Here is a 25,327-nt window from a genome sequence, read left to right as displayed (position 1 = left end):
AAACGATTTTTAAAAAATTCATTTTAACAAATTACTAAAACTAAAGTCGAGCCACAAAGAGAAAAATTTTTATATAGGATCGATCAATTCTCGGTATTTTGAACAATTGTTAATAATTATCACAATCAATCGTGAATCGAATAGGAAAAAAAAAAAAAATTTAATTGAGCAACAGAACATCTGTTTCTTAGACTAATCTTTAACTCTAAATTAACTCTTTTTTTTTTTTTTTTTGATATATTTAATTCTACGAGTCGATCGTTTGGAATGGAATAAGCAAAAAATAAAAATATAAGAATGCATTAATGGAAAATGTAGTCGTTTCATATCGGTTTATTTATTTTAAACGGTTTTTTTTTTTTTGTAAATAAATATTGCGCGTAGTAATTAATAATTAAAGATCAGTCTTTTAAATTAAAAAATACCATCGAGTGTTATTCAAATTATTATTTAATAATTATTATTATTATTATTTATTTATTTTTATTAAACTTCTACTCCTAAATCTTGAACTCCGGTTTCGGCTATCGGTATAAATTTATCATCTATTTGAACTAATAATATTGTTTTATCAACGTTTGATCTTTTTGCTGGATCTCCGTGATTTGGGATCCAGCGATGAACTACCTACATAAACAAATAATTAAATAAAACTTTTATGTGATAACTAATAAATTTTAAAAAACGTTTTTTAATGAATATTTTAGTAGAAAACTTATGTACGTATGACTCGACTTTAAACAATTCAAATAATTACCTCCGTCTCTTGGGTAGTTATGAGGTAACTTTGCAAAAAAAAAAAAAAAAAAAAACTAAGAAAGTAATTTAAAATTTATGATAAAATTTTCTTACTTGGCCTTCCATTCCCGCATCCGGCAACCAATCTTTCCAATATGATCTTCCTCCTTTCATTCTCATTTCTTCGTCCGGCCACAAAACATCTATTCGTCGGCCAAGATTAATCGCATCGTAAACAAGAGTCGGTTGAATAATCTAAAAATAATTTTTTTTTATAAAAAAATTTTAATCTTATTACTTAAAGAGTTAAAAAAATTTATGAAACAAATGATAACTCACTCGAACTCTCTGGTAAATTTTTTCTTTGGTTTTATTATCATCAGAAAAATTAGGTGAAGAACACACCGTCATTTTATCCCTTCCTCTCCTTTTATCTTTTTCGTCTTTTTTATCTTCAATTTTTTTATTCAAATCTTTATCCTCACGATTTTGCTTTTCTTTAAGAAATGTAAAAGAAGTATCTTTTTCGCGAACAAAACAATCGTTCTTTGGTATTTCAGTCGATGAAAGTAGTCCTAAAAAAAAAAAAAAAAATTATTTTTTATTTTTTAAAATATTTTTAATGTACGATGTAAAAAGTAATTTGCGGACCCGCCAAGCTGGCCAATGTAGCACTGCTGGGTTTTCCAACGGATGCAAAGGATCCTCTTCCGCCAACGGAACCCCTTCCTAGTGAACCTCCTCTGTTACATGAATTTAATTGAATTTGGCTAGAATCAATCGATATACTTCCAGACGTGTTATAACCATGGCCTGTTAAGACAGATTCACACAATTACTACAAGAACTTTGAGTCTCTTGCCCCTAACCACAATATTTCACACATGTACATATTTAACATAAAGTAAATTATTATTATTATTATTTTTTTTTATAAACTATTTTGTGTAAAAATTTTTTATGTTAATGATGATTTGATTAATGTTGATTAATAAAATATTTATTTTTGATTACCGGAATTGGTATTAGCAGTATTCATTGCATAAACACCTTCCTGACCAAAAACGCATCCTCCGTCCTCCCTGCTATTAACACCTCCACTTGAACATCCCTGCCTACATCTTTTTCCTATTCTTCTCCATAATTTCAAAGCAAAATTTCTTAGTTTTTTAAAAGAAATGGGTCCTCCGAGAATACTTGTATATTGTTTATTTGTATCTGAATATGATGTTGTAAGAGGAGAAACGTAAATTGGATAACCGATTGGTTGATCGCAAGAAGAATTAATCATGTTGCGCAAAACCTATAAATTTAAATTACTCGTTCACATCTTTAAAATTAAATTTTTATCATACAAATATAAAAAAATTTTGAACCACATATTTTGAATTTATAATTAAACCCATAAAAAAAAAAAGTAAATGGGAAAAAAAATTTTTGGTCAAAAAAATTGCCAAGCAAAGTAATATTAAAGAAGCGGGAATATAATTCCTTACTTGTTTTGCGTTTTGAATGGATCCTCTTTCAGGATTTCTGTTTCTTAGAAAAACTAATTCCTGCTGTTGTCCAGCCCATAATCCTCTTACGCACTCTCGATTCAGTTTTATAACTCGAAAACTAAGAAATCTTTTATTCAACATAATTATCTTGTATTCGTCAGATCCGTCGTCTAGCACATGCCTTAAATAAATAATCATTATGTTCAATTAATATTTTTTTTAAATCATTTATAATGTGTATTATCAAATGAAAAAAAAAAGGGAATTAAATCAAAATTTCACAAAAATTCCCGTTTAGCATTGCAAAATTGAATAAAGATATGGAGATGACGCAGGAGAAATAATTTTCGTTTTAATAATTTAAACACACCTTAAAGCTAACAATGAAGGAGTTCCGGATAACACGGCACTTCTCCAAGCCGGATCTCCCTCGTGAGAAATCACTAAATTTTCCTCGTGGCTGGATATGGCTTGGAATAATGCACTCGGATCTTCATATTCTTCAGGGCTCATGAAATGATCTTGATGTAATTTCAAACTCATTCTCACACCAGGAGCGATTACTTTTAACAAAAATTCCATGTCTACAAATATCCAATCGTCGCGAGCGCTCGTTATTCTAAAATCTCCTTTGAAAAGAGCGTGTAATCCGTATAGGAAAAATTCGACGCTGGATACCGTGTTGTGTGAGGCCGTACCAAGAGTTCTCCGACCGATTAAACTTAATGCCAAACAGAGTAATATTAAAGGCGTCTCCAATGCTTTATCGAGAAGCTAAAATAACAGTTATTTTATATAAGTGTATTTTTAAACGAATTATTTTTCCAATTATTAAAAATTAAAAATCTCATCAAATTTTGAATACAACAGGTTTAAATGATAAGTCGTATGTATAAAAATGAATACTAGGAAAAAGGTTAATTATAACTTATAATTTGCAGTCAATCTATTATTAATTATGAAAACATACCTTTTCCCGTTTTGAGCAGCAATAGTGAATCCATTCTAAATAAACGTTACAAAAGGAATTTTTTGTTATACCCTCGGCGTGAATATCAAAATCTTGATCGATGTTTATATTAAACACTGGATCCAAATCAACGAAAGACCTATCGGCAAACGTTTCTAACGCCTTAAGAATTGTCGGATTTGTTAGCCAACTTTGAAGTTTATGAGAACGAATGCAGAAATAAATTATACTCTAAAAATTCAAATTTTAATTTCATAAAATTAATAATTTTTTAAATGCTATATATATGTATGAATAAGAAAAATAAAATTTTCAATTCTGTTAAAAAAACTTCATTTTTCACAATTAATAAATGTATTCAATTAATTATTTTGTAAAATTTTATATTTATCACGTTTATGAAAGGAAAAAAAACCAAAACAAACCTTAACGTAATATGTGACCAAAACCTTTCTAAAATCAAAGACTTGCAATGTTGAGGCGGCAGAATTATCAGATATAGAATAACCTTCTAGAACATATTTAGAAGCTGTCACTTCCCATGCTAACCATCTTTTAGAAAAAGCTGCGTTGACACTTAAAAGATGCGGAATATGACACGGATCACAACAACAGCAACCTATGGTTTTAACACAAATCAAAACCAATCTTTAAATTTATTAAAAAATTAATTTTTTAATAATAACTTATTCAATAACTTACCATCGTCATCTTCAACTCGTTCTGATATAGCTTCTACCTCACGTTGCTGGCAATAAGTTCCTCGAAATTCGAGTCCACGCATTTGAAAAGTGACCAATCCATTTCCAATTTCAATAATGTGAACAAGACAGTTAAGATAATCAGATGCCAAAACGAAACAATCTCCTTGGCTTACAAGTCCCCAACGTCCTGTAACAAATATACATATATATGTACATAATAATCTTAATTGTTTTTTTTAAAAATAAAATTCAAAAAATTATTTAAAATAAGAAATATTATAAATTTTAGGAGTTACTTTAAATATGTTACGAAAATTTTACAATTAATTTAAAATTATTATAAAAAAAAAAAAAAAAAAGAATACGATGATTATTTTTTTTTTTTTCTAAATATTAAATGCATTACACGAAGCATTTTAATTTACAATCACAACGTAAGCTGAAAAAAATGTTAACAAATTATTAAATTAAACATGATAGGTTTATGAATTAAAAACTAAAATAGTGAACGACATAAATAAATAATTATTGATTCTTAAATAAAAATGAATTACAAAAAATAATATAAAATATTTACCCAATTCCAAATCTCCACATAAACTATGTTGTAAAGATCGGGTCAAGTGTTCATAAAAAATTGAATTTAAATTGTTGTCATCCGATCCTAAATTCCTGTCTATGTGACACGACATCCTTGTATTAGAGTGATCAACTCGCTTTGTGTTATAATCTCTTTCCCAAAATTTTATTGGACGAACGTAAGAAGTAAGAAATATGGCACTACCTAAAAGTTAATTTTAAAAAATAATTTTTATTTCCTTTTAACAAAACATCAAAAAAAAAATCACATGATAAATTACCAAGAAATGGATTTAAGGGAGCCGAAAGAAATGCCGAGAGAGCAGCTTGAATGAAAAGCATAGCCGAATGAGGTACTGAAAAAGGTTGAGCAAATGCATGAAAAGCTGATCCCCATGTGATTTGCCAAGGTGCGATATAAATTACAACAAACTGAATCTGGTCGAGAGAAAAAAAAAAAAAAAAAAATTTCACGATTTTCATACTATATAATGATTCTCAAAAGTAAAAAAAAAATAGTAAAATGGTTGTTTGAATCAATCTTAACTCTAACAATCTTAAGTTTTATATACCTTCAATAAAAATTCGTAAACTTTTGAAAATACTATGCCAGTAAAAAAGTAATCAACCAGAAAAGTTTCACTGTACGAATAATAATCGAATTCAAAAATCAATGCTGAAAAAACAACAATGAGATATTGTTGAGAAGTGTTAGAAAATGCACTTCGCATTATTTTTAATCCGCATATGCTAGTCACTAGAGCACCCAGAGGAACGCCAAACTTATGGCAAATTCTAGGTCCATCATAAGTTAAAGTTGCTAAAACTAATACGGGATACAATAAATTTTTTTCCAAAAAGCACAAAACGACGTATGTCTGCAACAAAATCATGTAAAAGTTTTTCAATAAGAAAAAAACAAAAATTATTATTAATTTTAAACGTAAAATATTCACCTCTTCAAACCACATAACTCTCGCTGCTTTTCTTACTTCAAACTGAGCATGTTCGTAACCCTTCAAAACCGGCTTCGCTAAGCATAGCCACGGAAGATGTTTTCTCATTTCCGGAACGACATAATGAAGAACAAATCCAGAGCACCCCGCAATGCCCCATAATATCTAAAAATAATCAATAATATAATTATAACATAATAAAATAGCATTCATATGTATTTTTTAAAGACAAATAAAAATATAGATATTACGCACAGGATTTAAATCCGGTTGTAAAATAGTGAAAAGAGTGGAGCTGTGGATTCCAAATACTAAAAGACCCACGAACGTACAAATTATGGCATCATTTTTCAATCGAGCATTTACAGTTCGTTTTAGCTTTTGAGGAAGAGGATCGACAAATTTGTCTTCTTTATCACACTCTTTTTTCTCACCGGAAATTACAAAACTGTTGCAACTGCTATCGACATTTTCTAAAGTTGCAGATGAGTTTGATCTAACATTATCGTCTCTTATTTTTAATATTTCATTGGATGAAGGATTACTGCTGAGTAATAGATTATTTTGACTGTTTCGATCCTCGCTTTTCAAAGAATCGTTAACTGATTTTTCGAGTTTGTTTTTACTTAATTCACTTTCCATTTCATTCAAATGAATTTTATGTTGGAGTTCATCTTGAAAAAAATATTCCTTTACTATTTCCCAAAATAAAGTTGGGTTACTCGTCGACCGAGACAAATGGTAGCTAAACGAAATTAAAAGACCACAAAAAATAGAAAATAAAATGTGCTGACTCGTTTTAGTTTCGCTTAAGGCACCGTAAGCAAAACCGTATATAAATGCGGAGACAATAATACTGCGAATCACACAATAAATTGCTCCGACCAAACTCGACATCGCATTGCCTCCAAACAAATGCACATCCAGCTGTTCTAAAAAATACAGGCAAAAGGTATTGATTTGAGGGAAAAACCCCAAAGTGAACAAAACGGGGAAAAACAAGAGTAAATTAACTAAACAATCTCGAAAAATTCTTATAATATTGCCATTATCGAATTGAATACTGTAAAATTGAAATGATAAACTTGTTTTTTTATTAAGATAAGCGGTCAATGATAGAATTAATAATGAAATAAGGCAAAAATAAATAGCTCGAGAAAATACAACGATTCGATTGTAACCGTGAGTGGGAGACGTGGCATCGGGTTGAACGCTTTTCAATAATGAATATTGACATCCTGCCAAGGCAAAACAAAAAAGAAATGCAAAAAAATCGCGATAAAATCCATAATTCAACAATATTATGCCGCATAGAGAAACTAAAATTGACAATAACAAAGAGATAAATATTTCGAAAAAAGTTAGATTTCTATCTAAAAGAGCCATTAATTCCAATCTGTCGAATCGAATTTTAACATAATTCCACGGAGTGTAATGAAATTTATAATATCGTTTTGGTTTTCTTTTAAGCTCCACATTCACATTCATGTCGTCAAAATCAAAGAGCCACAAATGATTTGAATCGCTTTCCTCTTCGCTTATTCTTTGAATCGGTCCAACAGGTTGAGAATTTTCCAAAATTTCTGTCCTATCGAAAGATGTACTTTGTCGATGGTTATCGGGAACAAAGTCGTCGGCCGTCAATCCTAACGGTGAACATACAGGTCCTACGCTATTCACATTTTCTTTTTGATGAAAATTGATTTTGACTATTTCTTCGTTTAAATTATAATTTTTCGAAACAGTTTTATCAGGCAAATTAACTGCGGCGGCGGTTGAGGTTGCGATTGCGGTATCTACGGAAGAATCGATGGGGTGGTATTAGCTCCAGAAAATTAAAACATTGTCGCAACAAGCTTATTAAAACTATTAGCATTACCAATGTTATTGTTTTTGTCATTGTTATTATTATTATCGTTGTGAGAAATTTCGCCAACATTTGAATTCAGATTTGAATTGATTAGATATTTGGTTGAGTTTGAACAGCTAGCTACACTTGTAATATTCTGTTGTTCTGCACTAAATCGTTGTTTATTATTAGAAGAAAACGATTTATGTCCATTTTTTTCTAATGTACAATTTGTTTTATTTAAATAAGATTTACTTTTACTAGGAGGGGAACATTTCATATTTAAATGGCAATTAGATTTCCAAACATCCAGTAAAATTTCCGATTTTGGAATGTTTCTGGTTAAACAATGCTCGTTATCAATTGTTTCCTGAGCAGAAGACGAACTTTCACCTATGTCATCGATCGTATGACTACAACTGGAATTTTTAAATGTGCCTTTGAAATTGTTAAAACACAAATAATTTGTTCTCTCTAAACCCTCGTCGAAAACTAAATGACTTTCATTTTTAAATGAAGACATGTTTTGATCACTATCATTACAATTAGATTCATTGGTTTTAAAGTCATTCATATTTTCGCTAATTTTAGATAAAAAATTTGAAAATTGGCATAAGTTTGTGTTTTTATTTTCAAATTTGTTCATGCACTTCTCTTTTCCGTCCTAAAACGATAATAACGGTTTTTAATTATGTAAAAGTAAAATGAACAATCTAGATTAATAATAATAATAAGTAATTTTACCCAGAGACACGGTAGAGAGCTTATTGAAATGTCGGTACTCAAGTTCGAAGTGTTCGTTTCTGAATGTGCATTCATAATCGAAGCAAAAGCCGTCAAAGGAGTAGAAACTCTTGAAGACCTACAAATTCTAAAATGTATCGAAATAATTAAAATAAGGTAAAAATAACATTAATTTCAATTGTATAAAAAATTTCTTAAATAATTTTCACTGATTGTTACCTTTGTCCCCTGTTAAATCTTCGACTTCTTTTTTGCCTGTTTCTATTAACATACTGCAACATTTTTTGTTCTCTCATATCCGCCCTTTTTTTCGTGGTACCACCACCACCCTGCGCAGTAGGCATTGCGTATCCATTGGAAATATCCTTTCTTGTGGCTAAAAATGCCGTTAGCAAAGGAGATGCAGGTGGATGGAAGGAAGAAAGTAAAGAACTTAAAGGAAGTAAAGAACTGAGTTCCGTTGTTGAACTTCTTGACGAATCATAAGTTTCTTTCAATAAATCATTTCTATCACACAAATGCCTGTCACATTCAACGCTCAAATTTTCGTTCTCAATCTGAAATGAAAAATATTTCATTTTTGAACTTGGTAGTTTAACAAAAAAAATTAAAATCAAAAAAGAATGGGTTTGATATTCAATACCTGAAAATTAACATTATCTTCTTCCTTTATCGTTTCTTGTTCACTTTTGATCGTAGGAATTTTACAAGAAAATGAGTTTTTGATTTTTTTGCTTTCTAAAGGATAATCGTTACTTGAAATTAATCTTTCATTCGTTAATAAATTTTTTGATGAGTTTTTTTTTCGACAATTTTTCCATTCCATTTCTGTTGCTTGCTTAGCCTTTGGTATAGCGCCTTGCTTGTGAAAAGGTTTTTTATATTCGAGTTTTTTACTTTCATTCGGACCTACCAATAATAATACTTTATAAAAATACATTTTAAAAAATTTACAAATCTCAAAAGCTTTTTTTTATATAAATAAATATATATATATATATATATATATATATATATGTGTGTAAATAAAATTTGATGCTTGTTATATTTAAAACTTACCCTGATCTTTATTTTCTTTGTCTTCGTAATTTTCAAAAAGCCAACTTAAATCAACGTTGTCGTCTATTTTTGCAATTTCTTTTTTTTTAATTAAAATATCTTCCGCACTTCGTGAATTTATTAAATATGTCTTTTGATTTTTGTGACGAAAACACATTTTTCTAGTGTCCACATAAACTAGGCAAAAATCACATTCACTTATATTTTTTAAATGTTTGTTTTCTAATCGATTTTTAAAATCATTTTGATCTACCTCATCATTTTTATTTGATAATAGTAAACTTTGGTTTTCCGCAGAGTTCAATAACGAACGACATTTATTTTCTTGACTTAATAAATCCGAGTTTTTTTTACTACACAATTTTAAAGAGCAATTAGACAGTTGTTCCTCTATAAAACAATTACATAATTTTTCACTATTAGTTTCCTTTATAGCCAAACAATTTGATGAATGGGTAAAGCACTTATTGCAGGATTCCAAATTCAGTAAAAGAGGACTTTGAGATCCGCAGTTATCGCTAGAATCCTCATCGGAATCCGTTGGTGATTTGAAATGACACTTTAGACCATCTTCAATTGGGATGCCCACATTAAAATTACTTAAAATTTCTTGGCTTTTGCAAGTTGTCTTTGTTGGCTTGGTATTTATTATTTTTTGAAAATAATAATTCTGATAATTCTGATTAAAATAATCCGGCAACGACCCTAAAATTCATGACTTGTGTAATTATATTGCATCAAATAAAATAAATAATTTTAAACAACTAAAATTAGTATTTTTCAATTGTTTAATTAAAAAAATGTCCTGCTGCCTATAACTGATTTCTCATCATTACCTTCAGTAAGTTTTTTTAAATTATCATGTGTTTCATCAATGTCATAACAATTTTTTTTATCAGCTACGCTTTTACTTAAATTTTGTTGTTTCCAATATAATAAACCTGCAGTCAAAAAATTAAAAAATCAAATTAACAAAATATAATATGATTTCAACAATGCTAAATTTTTCAGAGATTAATTAAAAAACAAAAATATTTTCAAAGTATATATACCTTTTCCTGATGATGTGTCACTGACATTTTGCAAAGGTGTTTCCAGAGACCCTGCATTGACAATTTTACTCTCGTTTATACATGAATTCAAGAGTGAATTTTCAAAGGAACATTTTGGGGGTGCATCATCTGATTCGAGAATTCTATTTTTTTTTAAATAATCGGTATCATGTTTTGGATTTTCACAAAAATCTATAAAACAGTTTTTACCAGTATTATCACAACAGATATAACTACTTTGAGAATTTGCTGATATTTTTTTTATATTACACATGTTGATTGTATTTTCTTTAAAATTTGATATCTGGCAGTCTGATTGTGACATTTTGTATTCCTTAGATAATTCATCGAAACTTTTTTTTCTGTGTTTTGCAATGTAACAATCACTTTGAGACATTTCAAAATCATCTCCTTCAAAATCCGAAATCCTTTCATCATTTTTAAAACTTAAATTGTTATTCTTAGATTTATGCTTATGTCTTGAAATTGAAAGCTCTAAATTTAACGGCTGTGGAAATTCGACCAATTGATCTTTAAATTCTTCTTTCAAAATTTGAATGTTATTTTCAATGTTGATATTTTCCTGGAATTCTTCCAATGACTCGGAACTATTTTTTCTGTGAAAATCTACTTTAAAGTCTATAGTGTTTGGTGTTGGTCTAGCTGAGCACTCTGATGAAATCCTCCTTTCATCACTTGCATTTTCACAAACTGAACCACTACTAATTAAAGTTGGTACTTTTTTTTTACTTAAAACTTGAAGTTCAATCCCTTCATCTTCACTAAAAAAAAAAAAAAAAAAAAAACAATTCAATATAATGAAATATTTACACACCATCATTAAAACACAAAGCAACACAATACAAAAATCAAAAAGCATACACAATATTCTTCATTTTTAAAATTCTAGATCTTTTCTTTTGGCTTTCAGGTAAATCTTCACCAGGTAACATTTCTTGTACACATTCAGCAGAGTCAAAAATTTTGTGAAGTCTGTGATTTAAAAACTTTAGCACAGTAAAAATACTTCCGATCAATCCGCAATAGAGACTGTAGATAACAACACTCGGAACGAAATACTAAAACAAAATATTTTAACTGTAGTTACCTTTCATCTAGCTAAACCACTGAAAATTTTAGATATTAATAAATGAAATATTTACACACGTAACACAAGTCTCATTGTTTTATTCATTAAAATTTCAAAGCTGTAGTGTAATTTTTAAAATTTTGTTATGATTTTAACGATAAAAAAAAAAAAAATGAAATTATTGTGATTGATGAAAATTAAAAACAGTCGTACTTACTAAATGTAAAACGAAAGGAAAGCAGAGAAGAAAGAGCCAAAGGTATAAGTGAAAAGTGTTGCAAAATACATTTTGACGAAGGTCATAAAACCAGCCCCCTGTAAGAGATGCCCAGACTCCTTGTTGAAGAATTTCAAGCGTATGAGATTCCATTTTTAAAACTGAACATTTTTAAAATCTGATCATTTAAAAATTTTATTAACGTTTCATGCTAAACAGAACATGTTCGGCCATTTTAAAAAAAATGCTCACGTGATTCTATCACGTCAAAATTTCAATCCGACACCTTTAGTGTTATGTAAAGATCTGTCAGTGTAACACAATTTTATTGGTACTAGTGCTTTAACCTAACATCTAAAACAAATTAATATGAAATAGTATTGGATAGAACATTATTTGTATCGCACGTAAAATACAAGCCTCTTGTAAACCATTAATATTTTTCTCACAGTAGAATAGAATTACGAGTAGAAGTGACGCAATGTACGACATTAAAATGGCAACCGTGGTAATTTAGAAACAAGACAGCGTCTATCTTTTCTTAAATTAAAAAATCAGTGTTTATTATTTGTGTAATAAAAACTAAGATTAAAAAAATGGAAAACCCTGAAGGAGTGTTAAATTTATTAGATGAATTTGCCAAGTTAAAGTCGAAAGAAATCCCTCACGACTTGGAGGAATATTTATCGTACGTTGCGACCTCGGGGGATCCGGTTTATCAATGGTCATTGATTAAATCTTTGTATCGGCAGAAGCTAATAAACGTTATAACCGAATTTTACGAGATGTGCCCAGTAATGGATATTCCACGATGTCCAAATGTAGATCCTTTCAATTACGAAACCATGAAGAACAGCTTATTAAAACGGTTAGATTCGTTTTCCAGTGCTCCGTTTACAATACAACGATTATCAGAGTTACTAACGACACCGAGAAAGCAATACAACCGCGTTGATAAGTTTATGCGTGCTGTGGAAAAAAATATATGGGTAGTAAGTACGAGAGAACCTGGATCTCGAGACCCGATCAACTCCCAAGAATCATCAGCGAATATGGTAAACGGGGTAACAACACGTGTCTGTGTCACAGTAAAACATCCTAAAAAAATCAAGTCCATTGAAGAACGAATTAAAAGGTATTTATTTATGTTTTGTTATTGAAATTGATTTTTGCAATGAGAATCTTTTAAAATTTACTTTTCGGTATTGAGCATTTGGCAGTTTATATTGTTTTGTGCATCATTTAATATCAAATTTTTTATTTTTTTTTTTAATCCAAGACAGAAATTTATGATTTTGCCATTGTTTTTAACTGTATAATTAATTTTACCATAATTGTTTTAGTGAAATTTTAAATTTTGTTAATAAAAAAAAAAAAGGATACATTTACCAGTGTGGACACTTTCCTGTTTTGACTCTGGAATGTAAGTTTATTTAAGGAAAATTATTTGAACTATGATATAATTTTCAGCGGTCATCCTCAATTAATTGATGATGAGGAAGAAGAGGAGGAAGAGGAAGAAGATGTCGATGAGTATGAACAAATGGAAGAAGAAAATAATCAAGAAGTGATTCAAAATAATGAAACAGATGATTCTTCTTTACAATGCACATCTGTAAAAGATCTAATCGAAAAATATGAAAACGGTACAATTTTTTCAAGCACAGAAGAAGAAAAATCTGAACAATTTGACGAATCAGCTTCTACTCCAAATATAAATTCTGATACTTCATCTTCTACCAGTGCTGTACCACCGACCACTACAGCTTCAGAAACAAGTTCCATAAATTCCGAGACCACCTCTAACTCGACCACAATTGATATTTTATGCAAGGATTCTTGTGTTCTATCTACAAACATAGTATCAGACTCTAATGAGACAGTTGAGGCAAAAGAAACATTGGCGGAACTTGAAAGTTTAAAGGATTCTATAATACATTTACCTGATTCATCAGTTGAAGAAGAGAGTAATAAGGCAGTTAGTGCATCCAAACTGATTTTATCTTCCTTAGAAAATAAATTTGAAGATGAAAATTCTGATAATTCATCATTTAGCACCAATTTAGAAATAGCTGCGGATGATTCAACAGTTATAGACCCCGTCTTATGTGTAAATTCAGATTCTCTTACAATGAAAGAAAACATATTGCAAGCCACTGATGAAACATCTTCAATAAATGCAAGTATGTCTATAGACTCCTATGATAATAATGTTCTCGAAACACAAACTGATACTATACCTGATCTCCAAGAAAATGTCGACAATGATGTGAAAAAATGAAAAATTAATGAAACCCTTAGAAAAAAATCACTTTTAAGCACATTGATTGAATAATTACAAATTTTTTTATAACGGCTTAATAATTATTATTTAATAAATTAAGGCTGACTCAAGAAATTAAATAATTTTTTTTTTTTTTTTTTTTTTAAAGTAATTAAATATTTTTTATAACAAAAACCACAAATTTGTGATAGGGGTTAGTTTTATTTAAGTGAAGCATGAAATCACATTTTTGTTTTGTGCCACCTATTTAAATATATTTTATACATTACACGAGTGGAATGATTATTTGCAAAATAAACAATTACTTAAAAACATTTTCGGGCCTAATTTTATTTTTAATGTTGTCGACGACAACAATTAAAAAAATAATATAAAGTTTTATATCTTTTAAAATTAAACGGTTACTTCTTCTCTTAGCATTTTACTATTCCCTATTCTGTTTGATGTGAAACATTTTAAATATTGAAATTTACATTATTTTATAAGATTCGTTTTATAATAATTTTTTTTTTTTTTTTTTTATCGAAAAACACAATAAGTATTTTACAGTTTTCTAGGCTTGGTCAATGAACACTATTGAATTATTTTTTAATAGAGCCACAAATAAAAATAAATAAAAAAATTTATTTGAAAAACAAATAATATACACCCACATCAAAAAAAACAATAACATTAAAAAAAATTACGTGTGTATATATATGTAGCGAATGTCCAAAAATCACATTACAAAAATATAAAATTTTTTTTAGTCATTAAAAATGGCGTTTTCAAATTAAGTACTAAATTTTTAAATGCCGTACATTCATGTAAAAAAAAAAATTTTTTTTTTTTTTAAATATATATATATATATAATACTGACTAAACTGTTTGATTTTAAACGGAATGTTTTAAAACTATTCATTTTATACCTTAATTTTGTATTTTAAAATATTGAGTACTTTTTTTTTTGAACCATTATTGGTTGAAATAATTTAACAAATAATATCAATACACTATCACGCACGCAAACAAACACACACACTCGCACGCACATACGTACAAAAATATTTATAGAAAACATTGGCAAGGCACAAATTTATAGATATTATTTTTTTTTTTTTTTTTTGTGATGTAGATTTGCTATTTCAGTTTTCATATTTACACTAAAATAAATATTAAATTAAATTAAATAACGATTTTTTTTTTCTAAAAATAAAATTGATTAGAAAAATTTAATTCAAATTAAATAAAAATCTCGAGACAAAGAAAACATTGAATTGAATCAACATAGGATTATCATATTTAAAACATATAATTATTTAATTTAATTTAATGAGTAAAATTTAGAAATGATCAAGAGATAGTAAAAATAATTAAATAAAATTGCACCTATAAAAACCTATTTAAAAACATGTCCTTAACGTAACAATGATGATTAAACTCATGCAATTTGAAAACTGTATTTAATAAATATGTTTAAAAAAAAGTAACATTCGCATTTACTTTTACTACCAAACCATAAATAAATTCGCGGCCATTATAAAAATAAATAAAATAAACTTTATTTACATTTATTATTTCCTATTAAAAATATATATGTATTTATATATATTATTTCATTAAAATAAAAAAAAAAAATTTTAATTATTTCTATACGAAATCGGTTTTGAATAAATAAAATACTGAAATAAAAAGTATATGATGCACAAAATAAAACGAAATATTAAAATTTAAGTTAATCAATCATTTCACGATGTGTATAAATGTTTAACAAAATATACTTAACAGTTATCTAAGGTAGATTATAATTATTGTACGCTAAACTTTGTTTAAATTTGATTCATTGATAATTATTATTAGATTACAAAAAAGTTATTTAAAAAAATACTCTTAACAATTACTATGTCTGGAACCTTTCATAAGAGGTACCAGCAAGGCAGGTGGTCCGGCCTGCCTCAAGAAAGGATGTTGTAATAATTCAGAAGCAGTTGCTCTTTGCGCTGCATCTCTTACTAACATCCTTTCCAAAAAACCTTGTAATCTTAGGGAAACCTGCGATTTTAAAATTTAAAACAATTTCGTATAATAAAACTGTTATTAAAAAAAAAATCAAGTAACATGGTACTTACTTTGTGCGTATTTTTTAATTTTGGAGGTGGCATGTCGCGTATTCTTCTCATTGCTTGCAATGGTGGTTCATTAAAAAATGGTGGCTCACCATCGACCATTTCTATTACCATAATACCTATTTTACAAAAGACAAAAAAAAAAAGTTATTTTAAATCTAAATACATTATTATTATTATTATTATTATATTAATTAATTATATTTAAGACAAAAATTTTTTTATTAAAAAGAGAGTAAAATAAAGGAAAATTTAATTTTAAAACACAGTTTTTCTTTTTTTCTTTTTAAATCAAAATAATTTTTTACTGTGTATTAAATTATAAAAATTTACTTTAAACCATTTTCGGAATTTAAAAAAAAAAAAAAAAAAAAAAATTTTTTAGTTGGTTTTTTTTTTTTTGCTTGAATAAAAATTACCTAATGACCAAATATCTACTTCAGGACCGTAGGGTAATCTGGATATCACTTCTGGAGACATCCAATAAGGAGTTCCTACAAGTGATTTTCTTCTAGGCAATTCTTGGGAAACTTGAGCACAAAATCCAAAGTCTGAAAGCTTGACCTAAATAATAAAAAAAAAAAAAAAATCAAAAAATTAATCGATATTTATAGAAAATTATGAATTACTAAAAGCTAAAACACATAAAATTAATAGCCAAGCTAAAACCATTTAAAATTTATAAACTTAATTTATTTTAAAAATTTTTAATCTAAAAAAAAATTTAGCATGTGTTCATCAACACATTGATGGAATTTAGAACTACGATCGTTAATTTTAACATCAACAAATTTGGGTCGAAATAAAAAATTTTTTCGAATTTCGTCTGGCGGATCCGTAAAATACCTTATTTTTAAAATGTATTTGAAAAAAAAACAAGGTAATAAATATAGTTAAAAATTTATACCCTTCCGTCGGCAGCAAGTAAAATTGAATCACTCTTAATATCGCGATGAATAACGCCCTGAGAATGAAGATAAGCCAATGCTCTTAAACACTGTTTGCATACGGTAGCTATTTGTTCCTCGTCCATCCTAGCATGTGTTACTATGTCTGTCAAGGCTCCACCTTCAAGATATTCCATGACCACCCATAATTCGTCATTAACCAAAAAACTATCATACATTTCAACTATGTGAGGATGATGATAGTCTCGCATAATAACAACCTGAAATAAATCCATTTTTTAATTTTCAGACAATAATAGATTTGAAAACATAAATTTAAACAAAAAAAATCTTTTTTTTTTTTTTTTTTAAAACAATAAAAGGTGATATTTGTCATACCTCATTAAAAAGTAATTCTCTTCTTTGTTGCTTTCGTAGATCCATTTTTTTCACAGCTACCTGTCTGTTTGTCACTCTGTCAAAAGCAATACAAACTGTTCCCGTTGAACCTTCTCCAATTTTCATAAATTCTTCTAAATTTTGTCTGGGATCACCGTGACTCACAACCATTTGTAAAGCAGCTCGAAACTAAAACAGTTGTTACCATTTATTAGAGAAATATTAGAAAATTTCACAATAATATTACATGTACTATTTTTATAATTACCTGCTCATGAGTTAATCTTTGCTGATCGTGATGATGTTTCCCATCTGAATTACTTTGTTTTAATAGTGGACCAGAGGAAAAAGAAGGTGCACTTGTTTTGTTACTATTGTGGTTTTGATCAGAAAGTGGCTGCTGTCCCACATTTATATTTTGTACTCCCGTCATAAGCTTCTGTTCAAAATTTGTTGATTGCAAATCCTGATTTCCCTAAATTAAATAAAAAATTAAATTTAGACTTTTCGTTAATCTGCAAATTATTTTTGAGTGAAAAAAAAAAAAATACCTTAGTTAACTGGGGAGAAATGCATGGTTGATGTGATGTGGTGGTTCTCGTTTGCAATTTTGCAGCACCTGTTGGCAAAATCTGAGAATGTCTCGGTCCTCCGGAGGTTGTCAATGCAGACGGATATGCGACATCATTAGAAGCGTGGGATAAAACTGACTACGAAAATAGATAAGTGATAGATAACTTAATGCAGTTATTCTTATAGATATTATTAAATAAATACATTTTTTATTTTTTTAAACAGAAAAATATTTTAGGGGGAAAAAAAAAAAAAAAAAAATTTAGTAAAAAAGTTCACAGTCACTAATAATGTTTTCCAAAAATTTAAAATTAATCTTCACCAAAACACGTCGATAATAGTAATAATTGAATTTTTTATTTATTTTATTATTTAAAAATTCCTATTAATTTTATTTTAATTACATTTTTTAATGGTAACAAAAAAAAAAAAAAGTCTTAATACTTATTAAATAATAAATAATACTAGGCAATTATAGACAAAAGTGTTAGATATTTGTTTTCATTCTAACCTGATTAGATTTTCCATTAGACTGAGGATACATATTATACATCATTCCTTTCACAAAATCAGTGCCATCTGAATTAGGACTTGGAGAGCCCTGGCTAGGCAAGGGACTTGAATTAACTCCTTCTACATTTTGTTGCGATCCAAGAACTAATCCTCCGCCTATCCACTCTTGCGAAGCTGAATCCACTTTCATCTTATTCTCCTGCAACAAGCCATATTTTAAAATGTTTTACATTTGAGTTTATTCAAAATAAAGGCTCCATTAAGAAAATTTAAATTTAATTTCAAGTCTCACATAATTTATATCTCTTTTTGAATTTGAATATTGAATAGAGGCAATGGGTGCAATGGGTCCATTAAATATTTCCCCCTCAGGAACTGAGGGTGGCAAATTGGAATTGTGTTGAAAGTCTCCTCTTCTAAATCTTGGAGGACTAGAAGATCTTAAACTATTACTTCTTGCCACATTAGACGTTTTAGGAATGCCACTTTTTAAATCAACAGGTATTTTGTTATCACCCCTGACTATAGTCTGAAAAAAAATGAGGTAATTAATGTAGTTTTTTAACAACATTTTTAAAAAAAATTTTTAATTTAATGCACATCAATGCTTAACATAAAGCAAAACTTAAAAAAAAAAAATTTAAAATAAATGCTGATATATATTTAATTTTACAATTAATTAAATAATAATAGTAGCAAAATTTATTATTAACAGATTTTATTTTAATCATAACAAAACATTATTGTGGGACGAAATAAAATTATTTATTTGCTCTACACTATTTATCGCAATATTTTTGGTAAAAAAAAAAAAAAAAGATTTCTGGAACATGTTTTCCCTATAATACAATTTAATTACATGTGTTTTTATTTTTTTAATCCTAAATAAATAAATAAATTAAAATAAATCTTTTTTTACATCCATTTCATTTTCATCCTTCAAGTATTATAGTGGGTCAAACTTTTCTAATACTAGGTTTTTTAGGACACTTTCTTTTATCCAAGTTTTCCTCATATTATTGACAATTTTGTTTTACTTGAAAGTGTTCCATGCCTTCAATTCAAAAACTCTACAGTTTTATTTAGGTATTTGAGAATATAAGAAGTTTTAAGGATTTTCAATATTCATTATCCCTTAAAAAGCAGAAAATAAATGTACTTACTTTTAAATCTAATATTTCTGTCGGTGTTATTTCAGATGGATCCACCAATGGTAAAGGGCGGTTACTACTCTTAAGTATTTGATTATTTCCAACTATGCTTGCCCACTGCAGAGGGAGGCCAACATACTTTCCTTCCCTTTTATCAAACCCAGTGTGAACACGATGTTCAAAGTTTGTAGGAGGTGAAATTTGCGGTTTCTTTTTCTTTTTAGAAAACATTGTACACAGTTTATATCAAATAAAACTCAATAATATTAAAATATCATTTAGTATAAAAAATATTAAATTTTTGTAATTAGCATAATAAAAAAAAATCGAGTGTTAATTATTAAGTTTCATTTATTTTATATTTTAAAAAACAAAAAAAAATTCTTCATTTCACTTTTAACCTGTAATTAAGTAAAAGATAAAATTAAAACATTTTTAATAAGAAAAAACATTAGATATCAAATAATCACCAACATTTACTACTATGTCGAAGTCACACTTTATTAAAGTGCAACTTTAAAATATATTTATTTAACAATAAAACATTTGAAATATGACGTACGACCTAAATGTAAAATAAAACGTTAAACTTTATTAAAGCAAATTGAATATTTAAGAGGACAACGTAAGAAAACAACAAACTTCCACCATGTTATATTCTTTCCTCCTGGCGGAAAACATGTGTACTAACGAATAACGGAGAACGAATGAGAATTTTAAATTAGAGTAAACAGTTCTCATAAATATTATTATTTAACAATTATTTCAATCGAAATTAAAATGCAAATTTTTCACCAGTCATTTTTTTATTTTTTTTTAATTTTAAATAAAAGTATCACTGATAAAAATCTTTATTTTTTTTTTATTTGTCAAAAAAAATAATTTTTTTTTTTTTTTTTTTTTCGGGGAATGAACTTTGTGTAATTTAACCGAAAAGATATTTTAACAAATTAATTTTGTTAAGTTGAATCAATCACCTAAAAATTTTCCTTAAATAGTTGATTAACATTTTTCTCAATTTATTTAAAGAATAAAAAGAAATTTTTTTTTTTTTTTTATACTATTATAATTGTTTTAGCTATACAAGTGATGCGTGATTCAAGAAATTTATTTATTTATTTTTATTTTTCATGAGATCGTACAAAATGAAAAAAATGAAACAAAAATGTATTACAGAAATTTAAGAAAAAAAAAAAAAAAATTTCAATGCAGTATTGCAGATGAATTTGATTATGAAGGTTTCTACGATAATTTTAAGCCTTGAAAAACAACAAGTTAGTTTATTTTTTGAATCAAAGTCATAATTTCAATGTGTGACACTAAAATATTCTCATCTGACTGTAAGTTTTGACTTAATATTTTTTCGAATATTTTTAAAAATTAAATTTATTGAACTAAAGTTTATGTAAAAAAATTTTTTTTTTTTTAAACAAAGATAAATAAATCGTTTGTAAAAGATTAAATGAAAATTTACTTTTTATTAGTGTCAGAAGTATCAAATAAAACAAATACCTGATTTTCATCTCATTGATTTTGATATATTGTTGACCGAATCGAAATATCTCGCAAAATCTCGTGAAAAACTCGCGTATTTGTAAATCAGTTGAATTACAAAAATATTTTCATAAACTTTCTGTATTTACATCCTAGGTAATCGAGCATTTTTACTTTTTTATTATAAAAAAAATTAAATTAAATTTTTAAAATGAAAAGTAGTATTTTAAAGGAAAAGTTCTTAATGTTCAATTTAAGAAGAAAAAAAAAAATATATATATCTAGAAAATAAATAAAATATACTCATATTGTATTGGTACATACAGATTTATGACAATAAGAAAAAAATTGTAAGAATTACAAGATAAATAGTCTTTGCTTTTATTAAATTAAATTCAAAAAATATACATGACAATTAAAAATACTTTATTTAAAATCTTTTAATCAAAAAATTTAAAGACCATCAGAATCTCAATAATATTGAAAAAATATGATTGACGATAGTTTATCGGGATAAAAATATAAAATTTTTAAAAAATGAATTAAAACAATTCAAATTTTTATTATTTACGAGAAAAAAAAAAAAAATTGTATATGTTGTGTCACTGTTTGGAGACATGTTAGGTAAAAAAGAAAAGGTGATTTGAATTGTGCGTAAAAACAAATTTTAGATACTTAATATTAGTATTTTCTAATGATAAAATTTAAAAATTTATGTATAAACATATTAAAGCTCATATTCAGAAAAAAAAAAAAAAAAACATTTCATTTCAGTCATGAAGAATCAAAAAAAAATTCTTAAGCTTTGAACAATAGAATGTAAATTTTAAATGAAGTGACTGAGAAAAACTCGAGTATTGAGTATTATTTATTGTAGTTAGTTTATCAGTAATTTTATTACAAATTAATAATAATAATTTAAAAAACTTTAAACTGTTACTCTTCCATCCCGTAGTTAGAAGGCTTTAAACCTTTTTTTTCTAACTGAACTTCATGAACCAAAATCGGTTTTTCACTTCTAGTATGCCAAACTAAAATCTGAAAATATAATTCATGTAATAAAATTATTGATATATGATAAAAAAAATTTAGAAATGTATGTTATCAAATAAAATTTTCATATTGAAATAAGCAATATTTAAAATTTCTATGATTAATCAAGTTTTTCAGTAAAAAAAAAAAATAAATATTTATCACCTTTGAGCAATTGGAGGCCATGGGTTCTAATTCTTCTCTTGTAATAAGTAGACTTAAAAAATCAGATTCTTGGAAACCTCCCTCTGAGCTGTAAGAAAACTTGGCGTCTGGTTTGCTTAAAAAATGTTTGAGCGAAACAGCAAAACCTGCCATGTCGACTGGAAATTTTCTTTCTGGGCGCCAAGCAGCATTAAAACCTACAACTTTTCCCTCTCTGACTAAGGGTTTCTCAACATATAGACCACCAACCAAACCAACGGGCCATATTGAAACTTTTTTGGTTTGTCTCATCTATAAAACGAAAAAAAATATATAATAAATTGTAATATATATTTAAAAATTAATCATAAATTTATAATGTATAGTTAAATATGTTACATAAAAATACTAATTTTTTCATTTACTATTAAGAAATACTATAGCAGTTTTATAATACTGTGTATTTTATGCCCCCATAAAACACATGGAAAAGTAATTTATAAAATAATGCAATAGATTTTGAAAAACTCCAAAACATTAAAGCATAATAAAACTTATTTAAAAATTTAAAAATCCACTGTATATAATATGCAATAATATGATTAATTAACATTAATCGATAAAAAAAAAAAAAAAAAAATATTATTATTTTTCAAATAGAATAAAAACATTTTTAAAAATAAAGGAAATTATGAGTTTTGACTTACTTTCGTGTTCAAAGGAAATAAAATATTTACAGGATGCATTATTATGTTTTCTGAGGATAAAGCAATAGGAACATGTGGGTAACTGGTAGAATAGAATTCTGAAAAAGTGTAAAAAATGAAAATTAAATTGAATAACCATGTAAGTAAATACATATAAAAACACTTTACCAGAAACAACAAAGACAAATTACCTCTTCAAATAGTTCCAATGTGTATGTGTTATCATCATCTGCAAAATAAATAATTCCTCTAATTTCAGGAGATAAATTTTTTCGAATCCATTTTAGAGCTGTGTTTCTCTGCAAAACTCCCCTTGGTTTTGACCACCTTCCTTCCTTAAAGCAAAGAAAATTATTTATTAAAAATTTCTACCAGTATCTAATTAATACTGATTAACATTTTTTTTTATTTTTAAATAACAATCAAAATACTTGTGAATGTTTTAAAACATACATTATCTTTGATTTTCCACGATGGTGGAGTAGGTTGAACCAAGTGTGTATAAGATAATTTTGAGTTTTTGAGTAGTTTAGAAACAAGGGTGGTTGCTTTAGATGCATCTTCAACTACGATCCAATGCAAGTTAGGAACCAGCTTAAAAGTATGAGTAAGTCTAATTTATAATTTTGAGAGAAATGAAAAGAAAGTTAAATAATTTTATTTAAAAATTTTCCTATGGTTTTATTATTTTTTATTTTTTATAATTACCTAGTTAATTCTGCTTTTTGAACAGGTCGTGCGTACGTCGGAGTAATAACAAATATAGTGATTTGTCCATTGTTATTAATTATTTTCATTGATTCAGGAGAAACTTCATAGACTTCGTTACTTGAGGATTTCGAAATAAGTATAATCATTCCCGTAAATAAAGCAAAAAATAATATTAGACATATTTTTTTAAATTTTAACTTATGGCTTTTTTTACCATTTAATAATTCCATTTCGTCCTCAAAAGCTAATATCAAACACAAATTACATCGATTTTATCCATTAAATAAATAAAAAATAATAATACTTTGATCTAACAAAGGTAATACGTTAAAACTACATTTTTGCGACTTGTACAGAAATAAGTAGTAATTCCAGTATTATTATCATTTACAGTGCCTACAACATAATAATTTACTCTTATGTTACATTCATAAATGTTCATTTTGTGACGCTTTACCTGTTATTTATTTGGCTTTGTTTATATATATATACAAATACATATTTATATTTTTACATTTATTACTTTCATTTTAAATTAAAATATTACAATGTGATAAAAATAAAAATATATATATAGTTTAATTTTTTTTTTTTTTTTTTTTTTTCAAAAAATGAAATATTGTTATTATTTTGATTTGACATTTTGTTATAATGATCAGTAATAAAGAAACAAAGTGCTGTTTTTCTTATTGGCAAATTAAAAAAAAAAAATATATATATATATATATCGAATGTCTCAAATTATTCAAAATTGTTATGGTGTCATTTAATCATGGCTGATCTATTCTTTTATGGGTTATAAAAAAAAAAAAAAAAAAAAAAAGAGGTAAAAATTATTTGTGATAATTAATGAAGAGAATTCGGTGAAAGAGGCCGAAAAAAGGTAATTAAAACATTGCGGATTAAAACCAACCGTTACTATTTTTTTAAATTCAAAATTGTAATTAATTAAAATTTTTAAAATCATTAAAATTATAAAATTTGCAGGTTTCGAAATAACGGTAATGGTGGCATTTCCGAAAATGGGTTGACAATGTTTGACCGCGAAGGAGTACCGGAACCAATAGTTTTGATGAATTTAGAATTTTCTAGAAGCATGCTACTGATTTTAACAAACGCATTTTTAAAAATATTTACAGAGGTAACTTTCACAATTTTATTTAATTACTTTCCCTAGAATATTTTATTGTATTATTATATATATATATATATTTTTTTTTTTTCGTTTCAGAAAAAAACTAAACGATCATTCAAATGAAAAGAGGAATAAAGCAAAGCAAGAAATGTTTGCAATAAGGAATAGCAAGAAACATCAGAAAAGTATTTTTAAAATGGTATAATGGCTTTTGAAGGAACATGTCATTTCATATAATTATTTTTTGAAATACACTCATTTTACTTGAAGTGAAATAATATATTCTAAAAATTTTAATCTTGGTTCCTTCAATGATGTGTATTAAAATTTTACCAGGTTATTGTTACTTTTTAGAAAAAACAATAGGTGAAAACTGATTTTTTTGTATTCATTAGTATTCGATAATTAAAACAATAAAATTTAATTTAAAAAAATTATTTTTTTTATAGATCAGGTAGTTTCAAAAATTACATAAGTTAGCCATTGGTAGTGTAAAATCAGCGAACATACACTTTGATGTTTACAGCATTGCGACTACATTTTTTTTTTTTTATGCTTTATCATATTTTGTCAAAATACATTTGATGGTAATTAACCTGTGGAATTGAGGAATGTGATTCAAAACTTTTTTAATTTTTTTTGAAAATTTTGAATGTTTGTAACCAAATGAAAAATTTTTAAAATCACATTAATTGATAAGTATTTGTAATATTTTAAACAACAATACTAGGGAA

The 25,327-nt window shown here is 27.0% G+C and overlaps 4 protein-coding genes across 4 annotated transcripts; 1 reads left to right on the top strand and 3 right to left on the bottom strand.

The window, feature by feature from the left end:
* Positions 1-438: 438 nt before the first annotated feature.
* Positions 439-11,610, bottom strand: Phum_PHUM392310 (uncharacterized protein; the record flags this gene model as incomplete). Its single annotated transcript, XM_002428542.1, has 24 exons — positions 439-627; positions 853-993; positions 1,078-1,313; positions 1,390-1,551; positions 1,753-2,041; positions 2,235-2,418; positions 2,608-3,011; positions 3,208-3,438; positions 3,633-3,826; positions 3,910-4,098; positions 4,489-4,695; positions 4,772-4,928; positions 5,063-5,368; positions 5,447-5,611; positions 5,702-7,242; positions 7,551-7,959; positions 8,040-8,157; positions 8,259-8,596; positions 8,683-8,948; positions 9,099-9,803; positions 9,935-10,039; positions 10,151-10,932; positions 11,033-11,229; positions 11,458-11,610. The coding sequence occupies 24 exons, from the start codon at positions 11,608-11,610 to the stop codon at positions 487-489; spliced, it is 7,620 nt and encodes a 2,539-aa protein (XP_002428587.1). The 3' UTR covers positions 439-486.
* Positions 11,611-12,053: 443 nt separating this feature from the next.
* On the top strand, positions 12,054-13,738 carry Phum_PHUM392300 (uncharacterized protein; the record flags this gene model as incomplete). Its single annotated transcript, XM_002428541.1, has 2 exons — positions 12,054-12,592; positions 12,928-13,738. The coding sequence occupies 2 exons, from the start codon at positions 12,054-12,056 to the stop codon at positions 13,736-13,738; spliced, it is 1,350 nt and encodes a 449-aa protein (XP_002428586.1).
* Positions 13,739-15,611: 1,873 nt separating this feature from the next.
* Phum_PHUM392290 (serine/threonine-protein kinase PAK mbt, putative) lies at positions 15,612-19,601 on the bottom strand (the record flags this gene model as incomplete). The annotated part of the gene is made up of 10 exons (XM_002428540.1): positions 15,612-15,773; positions 15,851-15,966; positions 16,267-16,411; positions 16,755-17,015; positions 17,134-17,322; positions 17,402-17,608; positions 17,685-17,843; positions 18,218-18,418; positions 18,512-18,748; positions 19,383-19,601. The coding sequence occupies 10 exons, from the start codon at positions 19,599-19,601 to the stop codon at positions 15,612-15,614; spliced, it is 1,896 nt and encodes a 631-aa protein (XP_002428585.1).
* Positions 19,602-21,800: 2,199 nt separating this feature from the next.
* On the bottom strand, positions 21,801-23,604 carry Phum_PHUM392280 (glucuronyltransferase-S, putative; the record flags this gene model as incomplete). The annotated part of the gene is made up of 5 exons (XM_002428539.1): positions 21,801-21,902; positions 22,062-22,352; positions 22,939-23,082; positions 23,201-23,360; positions 23,456-23,604. The coding sequence occupies 5 exons, from the start codon at positions 23,602-23,604 to the stop codon at positions 21,801-21,803; spliced, it is 846 nt and encodes a 281-aa protein (XP_002428584.1).
* Between the last annotated feature and the right edge of the window lie 1,723 nt (positions 23,605-25,327).

This window comes from Pediculus humanus, genomic scaffold (assembly GCF_000006295.1).
Source record: "Pediculus humanus corporis 1103172107879 genomic scaffold, whole genome shotgun sequence".
Lineage (NCBI taxonomy): Eukaryota > Metazoa > Arthropoda > Insecta > Psocodea > Pediculidae > Pediculus > Pediculus humanus.
Note: the sequence above shows the minus strand (reverse complement) of the source record. Positions and strands in the feature narration are given on the sequence as shown.